The following is a 22,179-nucleotide window of genomic DNA, read 5'->3' as shown; positions in this document are numbered from 1 at the left end:
TAGTTCACTTTGGGGGTGAGAAATTATATGTACATGCCCAGTTTGGCTGACTGACCAACTCATCCCTCTACCAGGGAATGGGAAGTGTGGTCTGAGCCACCTCAAGCAGTTAACAGGAAATCCTTGGCATGGCTATGTCTAAACTCTCTTTTCAAACCCCCTTTGCCCACTGGGGATCCTACACTGTGTGTGGGTACCAAACCAAGAGTACTGATGACTGTACAGAGTGAAGGAGGTGGCGTGCCCGCTGGCTGCATAAAAGCAGAGGGGTTGGAATGGTTGTATGAAAAGTAGGCAGCTTCAGTTTATTTTGCTCCTCAGCAACCAGAGTAGCTTACATCTGACTTAGCCACCTCATCCCTTGAGGCTCCTTTCCCTCCTGTTTTTTGTGACGGAGTGTAACTCACCTATCTTCTTCTTTAGGTGTAACTCTTTTTGTGGCGCTTTATGACTATGAAGCAAGAACAGAAGATGACTTGAGTTTTCATAAAGGAGAAAAATTTCAAATACTTAACAGCTCGTAAGTTTTTTGCTTAGGAATATGCTTTTTAATATTTTTAAACTTCTAAAGTTGACAATTATATTTGCTCATCTTATTAGTAAATCCTAATGTTGGATATTCAAGATATGCTATGCTTGCTTACTTGGCTTTGCATTTAGTGCACTTTTGCAAAGTGCTTTATTATTGAAAAAATCCCAAACCTTCAACTACATGCAGCTATACTTCAAAAATAAGCATTAGATTGTCTGATTCACTGCTTACATTTCACAGTAAACTCGCATTCAGAACTGAGAGTACCAGCTCTGTACTTTACCCGTAGTCACAGAAGTTCTGCAAGACATGTACTAACACTTTTTGCAATCTGCTGCAAGTATCTCTACACCGAAATGAGCTAAACACTGATTCACAAAAGAGATGTTACCCAGACTTGCATGCCAAGTTTAAAAGCTTTTTTTTTTTTTTTTTTTGCTTTTAAAGGTAGGTGATATAGTCAGAACATGCTAGGAAGTTCTGTTAAGTGAGAATGCACCATTGTACAGTTGCATTTGGCATGAAAACCAGACTTCCATCCTGGAAATCATCAACTTAAAATTAATTTTATTAACTGCCCATAGAAAAAAATCCCTTAGCAATTTAAAAATAACATCTAAAACTTACTGTGCTACTGACCTATATCTGAACATCTTGTAATTCTTGGCTAAGAACATAAAGTTGAAGGCTCTGTGTTATGTTCCGTATTGCTGTCATGTAGAGGTAAAAATGGGTTAACAATGAAGTATGTCACTTTCTAGAGGCTTTGTGATATTGCTCTCATTTTTTTTTTCTTACACTATGTGACAGTGAGGCAAATTTATCCCTGGTGTTAATTTTAATAGAATAACTCCAGGGTTGGAGTTGGCTCGATGTGCCTTAAAGTTAAAAAAAAAAATTAAATAAAATTAAAAAAAAATCAGGTAATTCTATGGAATATTTCATGAAGCCATGAAGCTGAACAGCTTTGATGTAGATGAAAGCACAGAAACTTCAGTTACAACTTGTAGAGGGAGCAGCAGTTTAAAAACCTCTCTACTTCCAAATTAGCACTTGGGAAAAAGACCCCTTTTTTCACCTGTCATCCATTTTTGTTCACGTTGCCCGCTGCTTTCCTAACTTTGCACAAACTATGCCATAACTTGAAACAAGAAGAAATTCCATGCATTATACATTTCTTACACATGCTAGTTGATGAAATCAGGGGGTGCTCACCAGGACCTGCAGAGCAATCATACTTGGAGGGACAGAGAGATTCCCCCACCTGTAGGCGATTGCAGTACATGCATTTTCATGCAGGTAATTACTGCCTGGAGGAAGGTTTTCTAAGAGAAAAAACCCCAAGCATCTACTGATTTTCTTGTAAGATTATAGAAGCTCAGTTCCCATCATAGTCAGCTCTGTCTGCTTATAGACACTGACCTAACCACGCTCCTGGAGTACTGGCAGCCGGGCTGGGAATCTCCAGAAAGCAGCTTTTCTGTCAGAACACTTCCTCTCTTCACTTATATCAGAAATTATATTAAAAAAGCCCATTTTTTTAATTTAAGAGTCTGCCAGTGCTGCTTGCAACCAGAAAGCATACAGGTGCACAAAACTACCTTGTCTGGAATTTTTGGAGGGGTTTGAATTTTTTTTTTAGCTCTCAACAAATGAAATTTGATTTGTGCTTTGGATTAAAAGTTCAGGACAGCAATACTTGAAATGGCGTACAGAGGGTATCCCTGTGATTTGAAGCCAGAAATGATACCAAGGGCGGTCTGGGGAAAAGAGGTACCTGCAGAGGTGGTTCAGAGCAGAGCATGACTTTGGGGCTCAGAAACACTCGGCCATCCCCCGCATCCCCACCGCCACTGCTGCACCCCCTGGCTAGCCCCATTGACTAGCCTCATCCTACCTCAGTTGGGTGTCTAAAATTAAGAGCTGTGAAAAAAAGTCTGCATTCCTCCTCCTTTCTGGCAGTGCTTTGAGAGATTTAAGCTTCTCTGTCAAAGCAGAGGGGGCTGTTCCTGATGCGATCATCTACGGGACCGCTTTTTCCCTCCATAGATATGATAAAATACCTCCATCTAGTGGACTCTCCATACAGTAAGGAGAAGAAATGTAATGGTACAATTTATCAACCGCAGCATGGCATAATCTCTCAGAAATATTCTACAGCAACATATGGGGGGAGGAATAGCACTTCAGCTGATAAAATTAGGGACATAAACAGATAGGGCCATTTGCCTGACACACAACACACACAAGGTGTATTAAAATAATGTCGGGTGCCAGCCTCTAGAAAAGCTACTTGTTCTTCACTTTTTTGAACTGTAGAATTGGAAACGTCTCCTTTTTGACTAACCACAGCTGTTTTCTAGTTGTTTTCCATAAAGCTCATACTCTTTTAAACAGTTAAAGAAAGTGGAGATGGAAATTTAAAGTAAGCGCTCACCTTGACACAACCTTTCCTGCCTGTAATAGCTTGGACAGTGTGCTTTCTGTAACTGCTCGCTTACAGAAGAGGCTGAATTCTCCGGCCACGTTTGATAATAGCGTTTTATTTAGTGAACAAATCTCTGTTTTACAGAGAGGGGAACTGAGAAACAGTTTCTAAGCAGTCCAGAAATAGAAAAGAGAATGCATACTAGTAGCGGTAGGAGTTAAACATCGGTGAATCTGGTGCTGAAATTGCTAAATCCCAAATCATCGCATCCTGTAAAAAGCTGAGAGATAAACTTCTCTTAAAGCTGTGCATTCTACAGCAACGCGCATTGTCTGAAGGGCAGTACCATGTACACGCACGTGTACGACAAAAGTTGATGCTAAGCCTGTGGAACACTGCCATAAGAGGGTCCTGCCTCTTCATATTTAAATGTTGTAGAAGAATGGGGTTTTGTAAGTATTTGAAAATACAGCTAAGTCCTTTGCTACTTCAGATACCTCCTTTAGGTGACCAAGAGAGGGAATCTAGACAATGAAGTGGGATCTTTAAGGGCTATCTAAAACTCCGTGTTGATAGATGGCTTTTTGTTGCCTTTGGGTTTCAGATTAATTATCCCCATAGAAGTTTTAAAGTAGCAGTGGACGTGACAGTATTCAGTTTGACAGTTTGTCTATAAGCTCTCTCAAGGGTCTGTATTAGAATAATTGCTATGGAGACAGTTTTCAATATTCTAGGCCAAATCCACCAAACCTGATTTCACTGGGCCGTTATGCCTGTTTATGCCATTATGCTTCATTTGAAAGGCTACATTACTAATCACTGCTGAAATAATAATAGGTGTAAAGAAATATGTATATTATTAGATGTAAACAGCTCTCTCAGAAGCACGCCGGTGATAAAGAGATGAGTTGCTGGGGATTCTTACACCGTGCAGTTGCAGGGGCTGTTAGCAAAGTCAGATCGTTGTCTTTACAGCTGTGTCTCGCTCTCACTTCTCCTCCTCGCCTCTGTTTCTGCAGGGAAGGAGACTGGTGGGAGGCCCGGTCCTTGACAACAGGCGACACTGGTTACATTCCCAGTAATTATGTGGCTCCAGTCGATTCCATCCAAGCAGAGGAGTATGTTTTCTTTTTGTTGTAAAGACCCATTAGTGCTGTATTTGAGGAGGTTCGAAGAGTTGGTTTTGATTGATTGCAGCGATTTTTCAAATGACTTACATTATTTTTATTTCAGTTCTTAACTGCACTGATAAATAATTAGGTAATTAGCAACAAAAGAAGCACAGGCTCAGTGCTTTTTCAATGTCAAAACAAAGGAAGAAAACCTAAAGGAACATAGGTCTGCTTCCTTTATTCCAGTGTTGACTAATTTAAATCTTTAAGCGAAAGGTGCCCTTGCTTTTCCTGAAGCAACTTGTAAAAATATTTGGAGTCAATTAGTGTGCAAACTGTCTATTAGAGAGGGCATGTTGTATCAACAAATACCTACCAATAGGTAGGAAGCCTACAACACACACAACAGGCAGCGTAATGAGGACATATCTATGCGAAAAATGGAGTGCTGTGTGTATCCGTATTATTTCCAGTATAAAAGATACACCGGAGGAGCTTATATAGCTGAGCGAGTACTACTGTAGTCTGTACTTCAGGTTGTACTTGGTTGATTGTGAAACCAAAAAAAAAAAAAATTTGCTGCAAGAAGGGAAAAGGTGCCAAAAGTCTGAAAGCCTTATACAACCACAGTAAAGTTGTTGCATCTGGTCCTTCTGCTGAAGTTTTATGGCTGTGCTGCAACAAAAATATCAAATACAAATACATCACTATGTAAGTAAGATACATAGTTTATAGTAACATCTGTAAAAATACTGGTCTTCGGCAGCGCTGCATTTTTCTGCCCTTTTCCTTGTCTATTCCTTCCCCCCACCAAGTCTTGCTTTCTGATTGTCAACGTCTGGCCTGTGTCATAAGACACCAAACAAGCATTCTCAGCATCTACTGATTATAGGCTTAATGCAAAGTGCTACTGCACAACGTATACAACTTCTGCTGCCCAGTTTGTCACATTAGCTTCCCACCACAATAAAAGAGACACAGTATGACAAAAATGGTTGAATATACTTGAGTAGCCGTAGTTTCCGCAAGTAATCCTCCATGTCTGAGCTCCGTGACACTACCTAGTAGTCCTTTGTAGCATTTGTCTTACTATTTCTGATGTTTCCCTAAGGTGGTACTTTGGCAAACTTGGCCGAAAAGATGCCGAGAGGCAGCTGTTGTCATTTGGAAACCCCAGAGGTACCTTCCTGATCCGGGAAAGTGAAACTACCAAAGGTAGGCTGGCCAAAGCTATTCTGACTATGAATGAGAAGATATATGAGAAAAACTGTGCTACATTTGTGGAATACTGTTTTCAGTGGTATAAAGGTAGAGATAAGTGTCATCTTGCATGTATGTGTGCTAGGGAATTAGATGTCTGGACATCCCAGGTCTTAGAGTGAGTGTTCAAAGCAGAGAACGACCCCAGGGCAACCCATGCCATGCTCAACCCATGGTAACTGCAGTGCAAGTCATGCACAGGCAGGGTGCTCTGCTCTGCTGTCACGCTCTGAACATCGCACTGTCTCTCTCAACGTGTGTGTTGAGGATACTACCATTGCAATGGAGCCGGGTGGAGAGTGGCAGCTATGGGGCTACAGGAGGCTACGTGGTCAAGTCCAGGCACAGCCAGCCAGCTTACTGTGAACAGATGCTGGGAATCTCCAGTCTAGTGTGGTGAAAATTACTGCTTACTTCTGAACAAGCGGAATATTTGAATCTTCTTGTAAGATAAGATTTTTTTGGTGGGAGGGAGGTACTGGCTATTATTTTGAGAAGATTAGGGGATTTTTTGGACTTTCCCCTTTGAAATGCTGGATCCCTGGGAAAAACAAAACAAAACAAAAAGATGTAGCAGTTTTAAATTCATAGATTAACAGTGAAAAGACTTGAAAATATTTCTAATTAGTATATTCATAAAGTATTCAACTGTATCCATTCTGTTGAAGTCAAGTGGAAGGATGTATTCTCCTTCTCTCTAAAAATATTGGAGGAGTTCCAGTTTTCTTGGTGGGTGCTATCTTTGCTTTTACATTTTGTTCATGAAGCCTGTCAACATCTTCTTCAAAGCTTCACATGTATGAAAAGAGCTCCCTAACTCATACAATTATTGAGGAGAAAACCTGCAACTAAGTGAAAACAAACCTGGCCATTTCTCAATTAACCAGCAATCCAAAACAATAGCTGTAGGAAGCACAAGTCACTAAAATTAATTCCATGTAAGTTTTGAAGTCTAATGATGGTTCATATAATTAAAGCACTGACTTGTCAGTGCTTTGATCAGAGCAAACTGTCAGCTAGAGTTAGCATACAAAGTGGTTACAGTCATGGCTGGTAAAGGGGTTTAAAGAAGAGAAGCACTACTTCCCACTCCTCTCTACCTGACCTATCTTCAGGTGTTGTATTCGGTCATCTAAAATTGTAAGTTTTACATTTTTTACTCCTGCAGTAACTGGATTCTTCCTTCACTGCCCATACCTCTGAAGTCTGTTTCTGATGCAAAATCTGAGCAGACATACTGTTGTTTCAGAGAGCTAATTTCCCATCTTGTCACCCCACAGCTTCACCATACCTTATGTAGGAGTGAAGCATTCTCACCAGGAGCAAGACAGGCTCTAACTTGTTCTTTTTCTGCAAATAGCCTCCACCTGTTTGTTTTCACCAACAGTTGTGATGTGTGCGAGGAGCAGGACTTCATTCCACTCTGACAAGATTAAAAACTCACTCCTATAGGCATCCATAGATCTTAAAACCAAACACAACACTGTTTCTCTAAACCACATTATCAATTTAGCCTGTTTTGACCATTTTTCATACAGTGATAGCGGATATGTTTTGCAGGGCTGTTTACTTAGCTAAAAGTCAGGGCTTTTTTCTAGAGCTTCTTGTGAGACACAAAGACATCGGGGAAATGGATCATGGATGGACTTAGAGCAGCAAGCTTTAATTTCTCTGCATTTAGGCTTAAGGCTTTCTACATCTTCAGGCTAAGTTTGCATGAAAGCCATTGGAAAAAAAACAAGCATGCATGCTTTTTGCCAAAAATGCCTATTTCCCTTCCCATCCTTGTGGTGTTTCAGTATGTTGTTAGAAGAAAACAGAGGGAGCTGCTTGTTCATGAGAGAGAAATAAGTTAGCTGGGAGGGCTCAAATGGTGCATTCTCCCATAAGTCTTCTCAAAATGCCTGACTCCAGCTAATCATCCTGGGCTTCAGGCAGGGATTGTTTTGTGACCTAGAATCATCCCTTCTGCTTTAAATAATAACAATAATAAAATTGATCAGGATCACGTTAAAAGTATCATCATGGATGACTTCAGCATGAATTTAACCTCCCTTGATCATGGTTGCCTTCTCTTCTTACTTCCAAAATAAATCATGTGGAGCTGGCCTTTCATTTTTTCAATGCCTGACTACCCAGGTACTTTATCAGCTCTTGTCTTTATAATCCTTCACCTGGTTTCAATCTCCACCCTCCAAGGCTGTCTGGTTTTAGGTTTGTTTTTTTAAAAAATTCATTAGTATGATTTATTGTAATGTCGTATTTCTATCCAAATTTTTATTATGTATATCTCTTATATTTGAATTTACCATCAGATAATAATGAATAGTATAAATAACCAACAGCCTAAATAAATGAATAATGAAATCCATCTTGGTTTGGTTCTTGTTTTTGTCCAGATTTGAACTAAAGCTCCAGTCCTGCAACTTGATCTGAGGTCAGCGGGGGTCCACAGAGGGCCACCCACGCAGCTCTGACTGCAGACCTGGAGCCACAGATTGTTTACATTTTCCTAAAGAATCTAAAATAGTGACCAGATAGGCAGGGAGCGTGACTAAAGAAAATACAGCTGCTGCCAGTAGATCAAAACTCACAAATGCGGAGGTGGAGAACACTGCCTGGAAGAATTTGAAAGTAGGCTGACAGTGTACGACCCAGAGTGGTGGTACAAAGCGTGCACAAGATGTGTTTGCCAATCCTCCAAAAAACTTTGAACTCCTAGCTGAGAGAGATGTACTTACTCAGTGGGAGAACCTCCTCAGAAAAATATCCTAAACAAACAGTATTTTTGTAGACTTAGAAATAAAAACCTTGTCACTCCTCTTGGGGTGTCTCCCATTCACATAAACCAGAATCATCTGTGTAAGTGCTGGCTCTTTTCCTCCTATTTAGAGGACAAACAACAAGGAATTTGAGCAGTCCTTGGAGTCAGCATGGAGACGTTTTGTTCACTGCAGCTCCCTCAGCCATGAGCTGCCGCCAGTGCAACCTGTTGCAGGCTCATGTGGTTGGGGAAACTTCTTCCTGGGGAGACATCCAGGAAGGACATCTTACACCAGGAATCTCAGCTGCGTAACTGGGGGGGTTCTTTAAACCATTTCACTTAGCTGGAGGTGGTTCTGGAGGATGTGAACCTCCCAGGTGTGTTGAGAACCTACCTTGGGATAAGCTGCAGTCAGTGCTGTTTGCTGTCCGACCTGTAGGAAATCACTCCACCTTTCACATTGTCCAAAATTGTCTGCTGGTGGTTTTCCTTTCCTGCCCTTAGCTGACATGGTTACCAGAGAAAGCAGCCCAGGCTCCAGAAGGAGGACCTTCCTGAGAAGGAAGCTGCACTTCCTGCAGCTGCCAGTTACCTCCAGGTTTTTTTTCCTTTTAATGCCTGAATTACCTTTGAGTAAACACAATATTCATCTGAGCTATGAGTGAAGACTTGCCTTCTCCACTGCCCTTGAAATGGCCATGCTTTTGCTCAGAAACTGCATTACGCTGTAAAATGTGGCTTTGCTTTTGACACTGTAGAGAACCAACATGCAGGTGTCACTGTATGTAGAAGAGGACTGTGCTTCAAATTAAGCCACGTGAATGTGCAGGTCCCCACGTGGATCGCCAAGCTCCCTTTACAGTCACTGGGGTTCAGTTCAGCTGCCCACATCTACAGACACCTAGTGCTCAAACCTGCCATCAATAGCTACAGTGCCACAACACTCAACGGAAACTAGGCTGGGATTCAGCTGCTCTAAGCTCTAGCACCAGAAGCTTATGTGTGGGCATCGAAATCAAGCCCATAGCCCGCCTGCAGACAGCCATCGCTACACCTAAAACTGAATCCGACCCCTCAACCGAGGTTCCTTTACCTGGCCACCAGCATCCAGAGCCATTTGAAATGCCTGCAGGGCATCCACGTGGATCGGAGAAACGTGACAGCCTGTGGGAAGACTGCCAAGCAGGATGTCCTGGGGCATCTCACATGGCACTTAACCCCTGGGTTTGGGCATCTGAATCCAACCAGTAAGCTCTAAAGCTCTAGTATGGATTTGGAAAGTGGAACGTGCAGTTCTTGCAGATCTCCCGGTGCATGGTCTTGGCGTAGTACCACCTTCCAAACGCTGTGATGTACAAAGTATGCTAATATGGTCGTTTAATGGTTATAAAGAAGTTTGGGATCCATTTGGGTAACAACACTACACATATAAAGTCATTATCTCCAATGCTTCATATGAAAATCTTGATATTTACCACCCACTGGCATTTATCTAAAGTATAGTATTTCCAGTGTAACCTGACACTTAGAATAGGAAAAGTCAATTTAACAACCCAAAGCAATAAATGTTAAAATGTGAGTTTTCATTTACACAGAAGTCCTGATTTCTTTCTAGAAAAGTGTGAAAGGGACATGGTGTGAACATCATAAGATTTCTGTGATACTTACTTCATTGTGTTAGAATCATTTGTTCTTTTTTCAAGGTACAGTAAGCATTTTTTTGGAAGTAATTTCTCTTTCGCTTTATAACAACTGACCAGCAAACCAAAATCTTTGTGTCTAAAAGCTACTTACAATTTTTTCTCTCTCCTTTGCCTGAACAGGTGCCTATTCCCTGTCTATTCGAGACTGGGATGATATGAAAGGAGATCATGTCAAACATTATAAGATTCGTAAACTTGACAATGGTGGATATTATATCACAACTCGGGCACAATTTGAAACTCTTCAGCAGCTGGTTCAGCATTATTCAGGTAATTTTTCAGATAATACATGGCACTCTGAAGTATTTTAAAACAAAAGTGTTTGCTGCTGAGTTGATGTATGTGTAAGACACCCTAAAGAGTCATTTGAGCTATGTCTCTTGCTTGTTGTAATGCATCTCCCATTATCCCTTTCCCATTACAGTTATAAATGGCTTTGAGCGCTGTTCACAGTGTACAGTGGCAGAGCTTTAAAACACTAGCACTCTACTGAGGTAAAGGTTTTGCCTGCTTCTCCCTCTTCTAAGCAAATGGAATTACTGAATTTGACTTGCACATCTCAAAGCATGAATTCCCTGCGCATAAGCGAGTGCTAATATGTACCGTTTTGCAGCCCACTATTGCTAATAAAGCAAATAGGGAATTGCATCGTGATATTCAGTCACCCAAAGCAATGACCAAAAGGTTTGCATATATTACCTGACACAAATTTTTCCACTGGATCTGTGTTCAATGTGCAAAGTATTAACATTTAAATTATAATCTGTCTAATTTTAAAAATAAATATGGTAAGGTGGGTGATTCTTTATGCACACTGTTTGTGTCTACCCACCAAGCTCTTCTGTTTGTTTTGGGTTTGCTTTTTTTAAATTCCTGTGATTAAAATGTGGCACTATTCAACCCAAAAGTGCATCCTGCTGTCACTGGCGATTGGAATACAACAGATACAACTTTAAAGCCCCCCAAACCTCTGCACAGGATGACTGGTTCTTATGTAGAAGACTGCCGTGCTTCTCAACATGGTCATTTTTAAAGCAGAAATTTGTATTTTGAATTATTTTGCTTTTTATTTTTTCCTTACTTTAGCTTTCATAATATTAACAGATGACCCCAAACGCTCGCTGCTCAAAAACTTTTCATAATTTTTACTTGGGAAATCAGCTTCTCTGTGGGGTGTTTTTTCTGTATTCTTTGTATTCTGTCTGCTGTATTCTTATGCTATTCATACTAGACATCTGGCTGTCTTCTCCGCCCAGTTTCTGATGGGTGTATGCTGCCTGGGAGAATTTCTAGTTGTTTCTGGTGACTCTACATTAAACTAAGCTAAATAATGTATGAAAACTCACATCTAAGGAAGATAATTTTCAACCCCACTATACCAGCTGGTATATGTCAACTTTTAGTTTTCTGTGGTCACATTATTTAGGTGATGTATTTTCTATGCACAGATGCAGAAACAAATAGATCTGGAAACAGCCATTTCTGTGTAACACACAGGCATAATCAGTAGGATCCAGGTAGGGTAGCTCGGGAGTGTGTGTTACAAACCACACTCCAGAAGTTTCACCTGCGGTGTCCCAGAGCCAGGAGAGCACAGGAGCCCTCGTTCCATGCCAGCCCTAGCTGACTCAAAACATAAAGGCTGCCTCTAACCGCCGGCTCTGCACTCTGGATTGTGGGATGTAGCTTAGCACAATGCCTTCTGAGTGCCTAGATTTACTTCTAGGGAGAGCTCAAAGATGCCCAAATGACTCCATAAAGATCACCATGGTTCCTGAAGAATGACTGCTGAGACCGTAGGGCAGTGCCTTCACAGCAGGACAGGGATGCTGTACAGCCCACCTTTCAGCCTTCGTCCCATCACTGTCCAGGCTGGAGGACCGCTCCTGTCCAGGCAGCTGGAAATGGGGCTGCCCAGGTAGGCAGTGTGCAGTTTGGTCTCATGGAAGCAGTCGTGGGTCAGGAGCTGGAAGTACAAAGCGTACCTTTGTGCAGACGCGGTACAGGTAGCCCTGCACTGTGCTCCCCTTGCACTGCCGAGTACCCTTACTACCCAGACTTCCCTCTTAGCCCAGCCCCTTCTTACCTGGGTAACAAAGTTAACTGCAGTGTCTGGACTTTCACAGATGAGATTTACAAATGGAAAATATTGAGATCCCCAGAGTGTCCTGACATCAGACGAAAGTCAGTCCAGGCCTGAAGCTGAAGCACCACTCACCCAATCCCTAACAGCCGGCCTGTCAAGCATAAGCTCTTGTGCGTGCGGTCTAGGCTTAACTGGAGCACCAGCATGCCAAGCTGGTTTTTTTTGTTTGTTTTTCAATTAAGGAAAACAAGGAGGTCTTAAAAACCTCCAGTTTCTTTCTGCAGCTGTCCAAACTCATAAGGAAGCTTTCCAGATACAATCCCTATTTTGTGTAGTCTCTATCCTAATGTTCCTATTGGAATTATCTTGGAATAAGCCATGCCAACTGGTCAGCTAATCTTCCCTGTTTTGTGGTCTGTGTTGTCCTGCTACAGGAGACACAACAAGGTCCATGTCAGGGTGTCTGTAGGGACCTCCCCACCATCCCCCAATATTTGTGCCCACCTTGTGATGCTGAAACAAACCGTACACTTGCCCACAAAGAAATCTTGCACAGGAGAATAAAGATTGTGCTTGAGGCTGAAATACAATTGCCGTTCCCCACCTTGTTCTGCTCTGCTGCACCTGTTTTACGATACAAGTCGCTGTGCAAGCTTTATATTGTAGTCTGCTTTGTGCAGCATAGTGTACTACACACCAATATTTGTGTGTGTATGTATATATCTTTTTATATATTGTTGGTTTTACTCCTGCTAAAATATCGTGTGACTTTTGTCACAGTTAAGTCTTCTGTGAAGCTTTGCAAGAGATAAGTACAATGAATCTGTCCCAAACAATGCAGGACTGGCTGCATATGCTAATAAAGGTTTGCTCTAGAAAGAATGGCAGAAAGTCTTTTACAGGACACCAACAAAAACGCCTATTCACAGAGTAGAATATAGAAAATACCTTTTCCCAGGATACTTAGAAAAAACCTAGCAAAAAAGTCCACCAAATTTTCATTGCTGTGATTTTCCAAAAAAGTGAATCTTCTCAGTGTTTATTTTGCTCAGTACAGAAACAATCCAGTTTGTGACCCGTAGGTGATTTTTAAGAAGTTATACTGTACTATAGTATAGCTGTTACTCATGAAGTTATCTTAATGCAGCATTGTGGGAGAAGGGAAATCCTGAGTCCACAAGAGAAACCCTTGGCGGTCACCTTCCATTTCAGGCTGTGGAAGCAGAGACTAAAATATTTCCTGTTCTGTCTCAAATGAATATGTTTCAGTGTTCAATTTCTAATCTTCCAGGATGCTTTGTGGTATGCAACTAACAGCTGTTGTGAGTAGCATTGTTTTTATGCTTACTGTTTTTTGTTTCATGTCACACTTTTTTTTCTTTCCTCTCCTTTGCTGTTGGCTTCACTTCTGGCTCCATCAGAGAGAGCTGCAGGTCTTTGCTGCCGCTTAGTAGTCCCCTGTCATAAAGGAATGCCAAGGCTTACTGATCTGTCTGTCAAAACCAAAGATGTCTGGGAAATTCCACGAGAATCCCTACAGTTGATCAAGAGACTGGGAAATGGGCAGTTTGGGGAAGTATGGATGGGTATGGAGCAAAATAATTATTCTAAAATAGCTCTCTGTGTGGGGATTACAAGATGGAAGGTGGAAATGTAGGGCACTGTGACCCACAAGAGAAAAAAAAAAGAGCGAAGCTCAAACTGTTAGGAAAAATGTCTTTGGAATTATGTCTTTGACTTTGAGATTCTTTAATCTTCAACTTTCACTGTAATTGATGGCAAAAGAAAACTGAAATTCTGTGTTTCCTTGGAAGGTTTTGATTTTGACAAATTACCACTGTCTTAATAATAAATCAAGGTTCACATAGTAATCTATTAATTATACCAAGGAGCCCTTTTCTGCAAGCTAACAAAAAAGTCCTTGCCTTCAGTATCCAAAAAATCAGTGTTTGCAAATGAACTTTAATGCAGCACTGACAGAAAAGTCACCTTCCATCTTTCTCAATGCATGCATAATTTTGGATTATAAGTGTGTTTTTTTTATTAATTTCCTCTCCTATAGAGAAAGCTGATGGTTTGTGTTTTAACTTAACTGTGATTGCTACGAATAATACCCCACAAACTGTTGGATTGGCTAAAGATGCATGGGAAGTTGCACGTGATTCATTATTTCTGGAACAGAAGCTTGGTCAGGGGTGTTTCGCTGAAGTGTGGCGTGGTAAGGCAGAGAATATATTTTGCTTTGGATGCATCTTTTAAGGCCCTCTTGGCAGAAATAAACATTTCAAGTAGAGATCTTAAAGCTAAAAGAACAGAATAGTGTGAAATGTTAGTCTGTATCGCCTAAACCAGTCAGATCTAAAGACAGTAACCCATGGGGAAACTTCCTTTCACTTGCACACACTGGTATGAGAGGTTAGGGCATTAAACTTCATTAATTGCGTTGGGTTTATTTGGGTGACTACACAATTGCTAGGTATTAAAATAGGAATGATGCTAAACTTGTAAGGCAGAATGGCTAACCAGAAATTAATCTGGTAAGTAGACATTTTTCTTTCCTCGTATGTTTTAGCACTGATGGGATCAGACCCTGAAAATTCTTCCATCCGCTCTCCCTGTTTAAAAATAATGGCAAGTATCAGCAAGCTGATATTGTCAAGCTAGCTTTCCCATGCATCCACTTCTTAAAGTCTGTTTTAAAAATTGTATCTGCAGCAGAACCCCATAACTCAATATAGAGACCAGGGACAATAGAGGCAAGACTTGCCCAGCCCAGCTGAACCCACACTTTGAAGTGCAGAAATACTGACATTTTCCAAATCCACTGACATTGTTTTCTACACACTTGCCAGCTTTACTTACCGCCCTTGCCCCGCTCCATGGGCCTCATTCTTTTAATGTCTATAAAACAATAGCAATTTAAAATATACATAAATCTTAGTATGGCCATAGCATTGAAACACAATATAGCGGCCATTTAATGAGAAGTGGGCTCGATTTTTGTGCCAAATTGAATTCTGTGTAGCGTCTTTAAAATGACCAATTCAAATAAAGAATCACTATTTGTTGTTTCTTCAGAAAAATTTGGTGGAGCAGTTTGGCTGCTCTTTTTGCTGCAGTGCCACAAAAGTATGTATGACCAAAATAACCAGTGAGCTCTCCTGGATTCTTGCAGCTGTTTTCCGTTGCAAGACTACAGCGAGGAGCATGGCAGCAAGTCTGTGAAATGTCTAGAATTTATAGACTAGAAACATATAAATGTCTAGAATTTCACAGAATTATGGTTGCAAAGAAAGCTACCTATGTTTTCTATTAGCATCCCCAGATAACTGCAGTTTCACCTTCTTGTTCTCCATCTTGAGTGCATGGGAGAGTTTCAAGTTGATGGTACTTCTTAGTCAGCTTTGTGTGCTGTAGATCTTAAACTGATATACAGTAAGTTAAAGGAGCAAATGCAATTTAAAAAGAAAAAAAAAATCAGCTATGAGAAATAAAGTGCCAAGTACCAGTACCAAATGTCTGTCAGAAATGCACAAATTATTATTATTACAATTATGACATTATGTTTCTTAAAGTAATGTATAGTAATAATATGTTAACAGCCCTGAAGCATTACCAAATTGGAATAGATTAGTACTGTAAAAATTTACAGTAAAAATTAATAAAAAATGCATTAAGTAGTAACTAACTACATATGGGAGGAATTCAGAGGGAAACATACCAAACCACAACAAGAAAATTTAACAATTTAAACTGAAATCTGGGCTGAGACGATAAGTTAACATTTTTGTTTGATTTTCCTTTTTTAACTGGAGAAATCATAGAAGTATTTAAAAATAGAACTGCTGAAAACACTTCATGGTAATAGAACGAGTCCTGGGATTTTTATTAGGGCAACGCAAACAGATGATACACAGTTAATCCTGCTAACACACCAGGTAAAATCCTAGTTTATTAATGCCAGTGACAGAAACCCTGGCACCCGTGAAACAGGGTTTTCATTCCTGGTTGATACAATTTGCGGTACCTCTGCAAAGTGGCTGTGACTGACGGCACTCTCCGGTCCGGAGCCTTGGTAGCTCCAGAGAAAACACTCTCCCTTTCACCCATCAGACAAGATTTTGGCCACCTTGCTTGAGATTAGGAGGCAAAACCGCATCCTTCCCAGTTTATGTGGGAAGCAAAAGTCCTGCTTCAGCTCTGATTTGAAGGACTGAGTGAAACTAAGACATCAAGAGTCCTCCTCAAGCGTGCTGGGGTAGCGGTGGTAGTAACTCAAGACATTACTCCACCACCGGTAGAGGTGACAGCACCTGGCACTGAGCTGGCAGCAGAAAAATCAAGACATAATGAAAACCAAACTTGCACTGCACACTTTTGGCTAATACGTGCCCCAAGTCCCACTCCAACAGCATCGTGTGTTGCTGCGGGGATTGCCCTGTACATGAGGGACAACACAGGCAGTGGCTGCCCCACCGCTCCTGCCCTCGGCTAGGCCAGGTGGCAGCTGGGACCTGACCACATCCACAAGAAACAATCCAGCTCATTTTATGCTCTGGCAGGTTGCAAAAGCTCATGATGAAGTTATTTTGGCTTAACTAGTTCCCATGCAGCAGCTGAGCCCTGGTAACTGTTAACGTGCTTTTAACAAAGACAAACCGGGCTTATTTTACACGTTACCTTTTCTGATGAGATCTTAGTTTATAGAAACTCGATCTGAATCTGAGTCTTCATGTACTTTGTAGGCCTTCTGCTATCCTCACGTTTAAGTGCAGAGGAGTAATTTTTAGCCAATGTGATTAAATCCTGAAGCCATTTAGTATTGTTCTGCCTTGTCACACGGCAGCTCCCTAGCAACAGATCACAGGTCCCATTCAAAGCCATTTCAGCCCTGGCTCTGGAGCAGGGCTCTGGCAAAGTCTGGGCAAGGGACAACCAGAAGGCACTCGGAAAGTGATATTTCTACCCATTTTAATTTTCCTTCCTTTCCCTTCCCCAGTCCCCCATTCCCCCAAAAAAACTGTTAACATAAGTAGATGTTTGGGGTTTTTTTTTCCTTTCCAGTTCTCCTTCTCCTTGCAAGAAGGGATGCCCTGAGTCAGCCTTCCCCAGCTCTCTCCAGGTCCTTGTGCAAGCTTTCAGGTGTTACAGAAGGCTTGGTAGATGATGGCTGAAAAATGATGCAACTTGTGCATTTCAGTGCTGACCACAAGTAAAGAACAAAGCGAAGTGGACAGGAACCACGTTTTCAATCAGCAGCTGCTGGGCTTCTGAGGATGAGTTGGGGAAGGAAAAAGACACATTTGGGTTTGGAAACACACCCATGTTTCTAAAATGAAATCGATTCAGAATTTGTATCTTGGGAATATATTTTTTTTCCTCTGACTCAGAACAAAACCAAAATGTTAAAATGTCTTGCAAATGGAAAATTCTGGGTTTAACCAGTTTTGTTATCCAAATCTGTGACTAGAGCTGTGTTGTTGTCTGTAGCAATTACTTGTTAGCAAGGGAATACATGAAGATGGGTTTCAGCAGTCCCGCATCTCTTACTCAGAGAAGGTTTCCGTGGACATCAGTGGAAGCATTATCTGAGTAGGACAATGGTGATTGTGGCCCAGTGCCAATGGGAGTATTATTTTTTCAGTATAACAGAAAAAGACTAAACTGTGAGGGAGGTGTGGGAGGAATATAATGATTAGGCAACATGGGAAACCTCATGTTAAAAAAAATAATTATATTAACTGTCCTTGCTATTTTATTCCTTGGTTACATTAGGCATCAGGCAGACAAAGGAGCAGAAGATGTTTAATCTGAGTATCTGTGCTTGTAGGTACGTGGAACGGAAATACTAAAGTGGCTATCAAGACCCTGAAGCCTGGCACTATGTCTCCAGAATCCTTCTTAGAGGAAGCCCAAATCATGAAGAAGCTAAAACATGACAAATTGGTCCAACTTTATGCTGTGGTATCTGAAGAACCTATCTATATTGTCACGGAGTACATGAGCAAAGGTGAAGGCAGAGCTGCTGCCCTTGTAACAATATTTTTTCTTTGTTGATCAAAGAATCATAGAATAGTTAGGTTGGAAAAGACCTTTAAGATCATCAAGTCCAACCATTAACCTAGCACTGCCAAGCCCACCACTAAACCATGTCCCTAAGCACGACATCTACACGTCTTTTAAATACCTCCTGGGATGGTGACTCCACCACTTCCCTGGGCAGCCTGTTCCAATGCTTGACAAACCTTTCGGTGAATAAGTTGTTCCTAATACCCAATCTAAACCTCCCCTGGCGCAATTTGAGGCCATTTCCTCTGGTCCTATCGCTTGTTACTTGGGAGAAGAGACCAACACCCACCTGGCTACAACCTCCTTTCAGGTAGTTGTAGAGAGTGATAAGGTCTCCCCTCAGCCTCCTCTTCTCCAGGCTAGGAGACTGCTCCTTGGTGCACTGTGATGCATGAACAGCGTGTGAGGAAGGAGAGAGGGAACAGGAAACTAAATTCACCTCTGGCTTCAGAAGAATTAGAAATTTAGCTCTGAACTGGGTCCAAAACCTAAACTTCCCTTACAAGTGGAGATTTGCATTTTCTAGGTTTGAATGATATTACATGCTGCTTCCCAAGATCCTAGCTTTTCCTGGCATCAGAGAGTTCATATGGCATCTTCTCTCAGTGTTCACTTGTTGACCTAAGATTTTTTCCTTCTTTTATCAGTCCTGAGTTCTGTCACAGGCACCTTGATCTCAGATCACAGCTTAATTTTCAGTCTGCCTCATTTATCATTTTAATACATGATTTGCATATATGATTCTTTCCCTCCTCTTTCCCCTTCCCTTTCCCCTTCTCCCTTCTCTTTTTCTTTAAGCTACTTAACTGGTAATGATGTAGCAAAATGAGAAAAGGAAAACTTTTCACTCCATCAGATCTCCAGCAGGGGTGCTGAGAGCAGAGCAAAAAATCTGCTTGTTTTGGAAAAGCAAATGAACCAAATAGGAAACATAAGTTCTCACAGGGAAGTTTCATTGTACATTGGAGGATACACTCTGAAATTTTAAGTGCATTTTTTCAGTCTATTTGGAGTTGATTTTTATTTTCCTGGCAGGTGCCTGCCCACCTCCCTCATCAGAGGCATCCAAGCCCTGACTAACTCACACTTTAATCATATGTCTCAGTGACAAGCATGTGCTTTTTCTCCTTTAAAAAAAAGACTTCTCAAAATCCTTCTGAAGTACGTGGTTTATTTTGGCTTACTTTACTAGTTTTTACTGTAACATTTTACATCTTTGGATCTGAGCTTGAGGCTGACAATTTATCAAGGCAGAAACACGTAATCATCTGTCTTTTCCCCTTATTTATTAAACCAATTCACTGACCTTATTTAAAGGAGACTGCCACACTTCTCTGTTTGAATGCAAGATTGGGAAGGGAGCTGTAGCATCGTAGGCTTTTTTTAAAAGCTACAGGGAACCTCCCTTCTTTCCCTTGCACGGGGGAGCTATGTCCTTATTGCTTTTGCTAAAATTGCTTTCATTTGATCTCTGCTTTGTCTTCTCTAGTTTTGCATAGTGGTCTTCTAAAATTAATGGTTCATGCTACATTTAGTTATGGGTTACCTAGAGAAGCAGCACTACTAATTTCTAAAGAAAATTAGCTTTTGTTAATGCTAGCCCCTTTGGGCTTACCAGGCTCCAGGCTGACCTTTCTTTTGGACCAGGTTGAGCTGAGATCTGACTTTTTCCATAGCTTGTGTGGCTTGGAACCGAGCTGATGCTTTGCTGCTAGCTGAGGCCTTTAGAGAGCAGCAGGTATGTAGTTTCAAAGAGCACTGGAAAAGTTAAGAAAGATCAATTTTCTCAGTAACGGTCAGGAAAATTAAAAACAATATGTTGTTTCTTTTCCCTGCAGCTCTCTTTGGACTAGTGACATATTCTTCTGCAAGCCAACCTTAAAGCAGAGTGAAACAAGTATAATAGGAGAATTCTAAGATATTCTGGGTTTTTTTGAAACTGTCCACTTGAACTCGAAACATTGCTGTCTTTAATATGGCACATATTGCTGCACCTCCATCCTGATGAATAGCCATTGTTTCCCTAACATCTCTCTATTGTGTCGACTTTGCATTTGCAGGGAGTTTGCTAGATTTCTTAAAAGATGGAGAAGGAAGAGCTTTGAAGTTACCGAATTTGGTGGACATGGCAGCCCAGGTCTGTCTTCAGAGTATTGAGCACTTAGGTATATATGTTTTATAGCCCATGTATGCACGAGTTCATTTTAAAATGCACTGGTTGTGCTTCGTGCTTCTCGCAGGTGGCTGCAGGAATGGCGTACATCGAGCGAATGAATTACATACACAGAGATCTGCGGTCTGCGAACATTCTGGTGGGGAATGGCCTAATATGCAAGATTGCCGACTTTGGATTGGCAAGACTGATTGAAGACAATGAATATACGGCCAGACAAGGTAGATACAGCGGCAGGCGTGGCACTGAGCGTCATTCTTGTGACAGGGGAAAAGGGGAACATGGCTTTCAAAAGCTCTCATATGCTTTGGAGTTGCTTTCAGTAAATCCTGAACCCATGTGAACTACTGGCCCAGAACTTCACTGCTGATTGCATGTCCTAAAGAGAAGTCTTAGTTGTCTTCCCTTTAAAAACTGACCACAATGAAACAAAGATGATGAGTGAGAGCACAGGCGGGTGAAGGGACAGCAAAGACAGGATCCTCATGGTGCCATAACAAAGAGTATACTTTACTTACCAGCCTTGAAAGCCCGAATGGGGTAGGCTATTTCTTTCGTAGGGTGCCTTCTGGTATTTACTAACCACTATCAGCACTGCTGTGCTATTCTTATTTTATTTCAAACGGGTGGAGGAATTGTGTCTCTATGCAATGGAGCTGTCTCTCTGAGAACTATTAAGTTCTTTGGGAACTTAAAAAGTTACTTTAATAGGAAAGCCATTTTCCAGTGCCACACAGAGTGCTGGGCACCGCAGACCATTGATACACTATAAAAATGTATCAAAGAGTATTGTAGCTTTTTTTAAAAAGCATGTGTGTGTTCAGACTGAGCCATGACACAGGCTCTTTTGTAGTTAGTCATTCTTTACAAGTCATGCTTAGTTGTCAGATGTTGGTCCAAGTTTGCAGAGCTACAGTTCTGTTCTCTTTCTGTTGGCAGTGCATTGGTAGTGCTTGCTCAATATGTGTCGGTAAATACCACTCCGTCCATTTCAGTGCCAAAGCCAAGGAGTGTCCCGTTAAACCCTGTTGTGTATCATCAGAAAGCACTGGTTGGTTAAGTACTTCATAACCTGCATTTACCCCTTCCCATTGTGAGTTTTTCTCTTGACCAGAAGTTCATGTTTCAGCATGGATTTTGCCATTAATTCTTAGGAAAGAGCTAATCTCCTTCTGTAATTTTGAAGTGTTGACAGAAGGAGCCAGAGAGTTTCCAGCATGCCTTGTCTTGGCCTGGGAGCAGCGGCTCTCACGCCGTTCACACCCCTCTGAACTGCTGTCAGCGGTACCTAGTCACAGGAACGTGGACCACAGGCTGCATTCACCCTAAAAGTTGCCTTTGTCACATTTGGACAGTGAGGCCTGATTATTTGGGGGGGGAGCCGTTGAAGAACCCGTGGTGGGTACTAATGCAGAGAATTAACCACTGTTGATTTCAGCCTGAGGGTAGGAATTGCTCCTTGCTAGAAAAAATAGCCTCATGTCATTCTCTCCAGAGTAACAAGAGTGTCTGCAGGCTGTGGTAGGCAGAAGGCTGCCTGCTTGCCCTTCCCCTGTGTAAAATGAGAAGAGTTTTCCTTGAACAAGGCAGCCAGATCCAGTCTGCAAAATGGCTTTGAAACAGTGTCCTATATTATCTCCATTTCTGTCTGTTTTACCGCCAGGTCTTTTGTTCTCTTTGGAACCCACCCAATGTATATTTTGACATGACTAATTATTTGGTTTAATAGACAAGTATATGACCTACTTCTGGCCACATCTCTTCAGGCTCCTGATCCCTAGGAAATCCTCTGATGACCTGTTTGCTTTCTGGTTTAAATCTCTCAGAATAGTTTTGCCCTCTTCATGTGTTAGAAAGGCGTGAAAACCTGACTGACCAATATTGAGGAGAAGCTTAGATTTTTTTTAAGACAATAAAAGTCATTGGACTTTGGGTGGGAAAACTTTGAGCTGAGAAAAGCATAACACCGTGACTGGCAGGGAGAGGGAGCGTAGCCATGGGTGTCATCTCCTGCCCTTCCTCCACAGCAGAAATCACTTGTATTGTGGAAAA

At 41.5% G+C, this 22,179-nt stretch overlaps 1 protein-coding gene across 9 annotated transcripts in view; it reads left to right on the top strand.

The window, feature by feature from the left end:
* FYN (FYN proto-oncogene, Src family tyrosine kinase) overlaps window positions 1-22,179 on the top strand; it is a 140,030-nt gene that overhangs the window by 99,321 nt on the left and 18,530 nt on the right. For 7 of the 9 annotated variants that reach the window (XM_054820408.1, XM_054820406.1, XM_054820403.1 and 4 more), the window contains 8 exons: window positions 424-520; window positions 3,980-4,078; window positions 5,184-5,287; window positions 9,920-10,069; window positions 13,307-13,471; window positions 17,716-17,895; window positions 20,015-20,091; window positions 20,195-20,348. In XM_054820408.1, the coding sequence (XP_054676383.1) occupies window positions 424-520; window positions 3,980-4,078; window positions 5,184-5,287; window positions 9,920-10,069; window positions 13,307-13,471; window positions 17,716-17,895; window positions 20,015-20,091; window positions 20,195-20,348 (1,026 nt within the window). Of the gene's footprint in view, window positions 1-423; window positions 521-3,979; window positions 4,079-5,183; window positions 5,288-9,919; window positions 10,070-13,306; window positions 13,472-13,947; window positions 14,104-17,715; window positions 17,896-20,014; window positions 20,092-20,194; window positions 20,349-22,179 lie in introns of all 9 variants that reach the window. The other 2 variants (XM_054820409.1, XM_054820410.1) reach the window with 2 other exon arrangements.

Source organism: Grus americana, chromosome 3 (assembly GCF_028858705.1).
Source record: "Grus americana isolate bGruAme1 chromosome 3, bGruAme1.mat, whole genome shotgun sequence".
NCBI lineage: Eukaryota > Metazoa > Chordata > Aves > Gruiformes > Gruidae > Grus > Grus americana.
The sequence above is the reverse complement of the archived record's forward strand: the minus strand, read 5'-3'. Positions and strand labels throughout refer to the sequence as shown.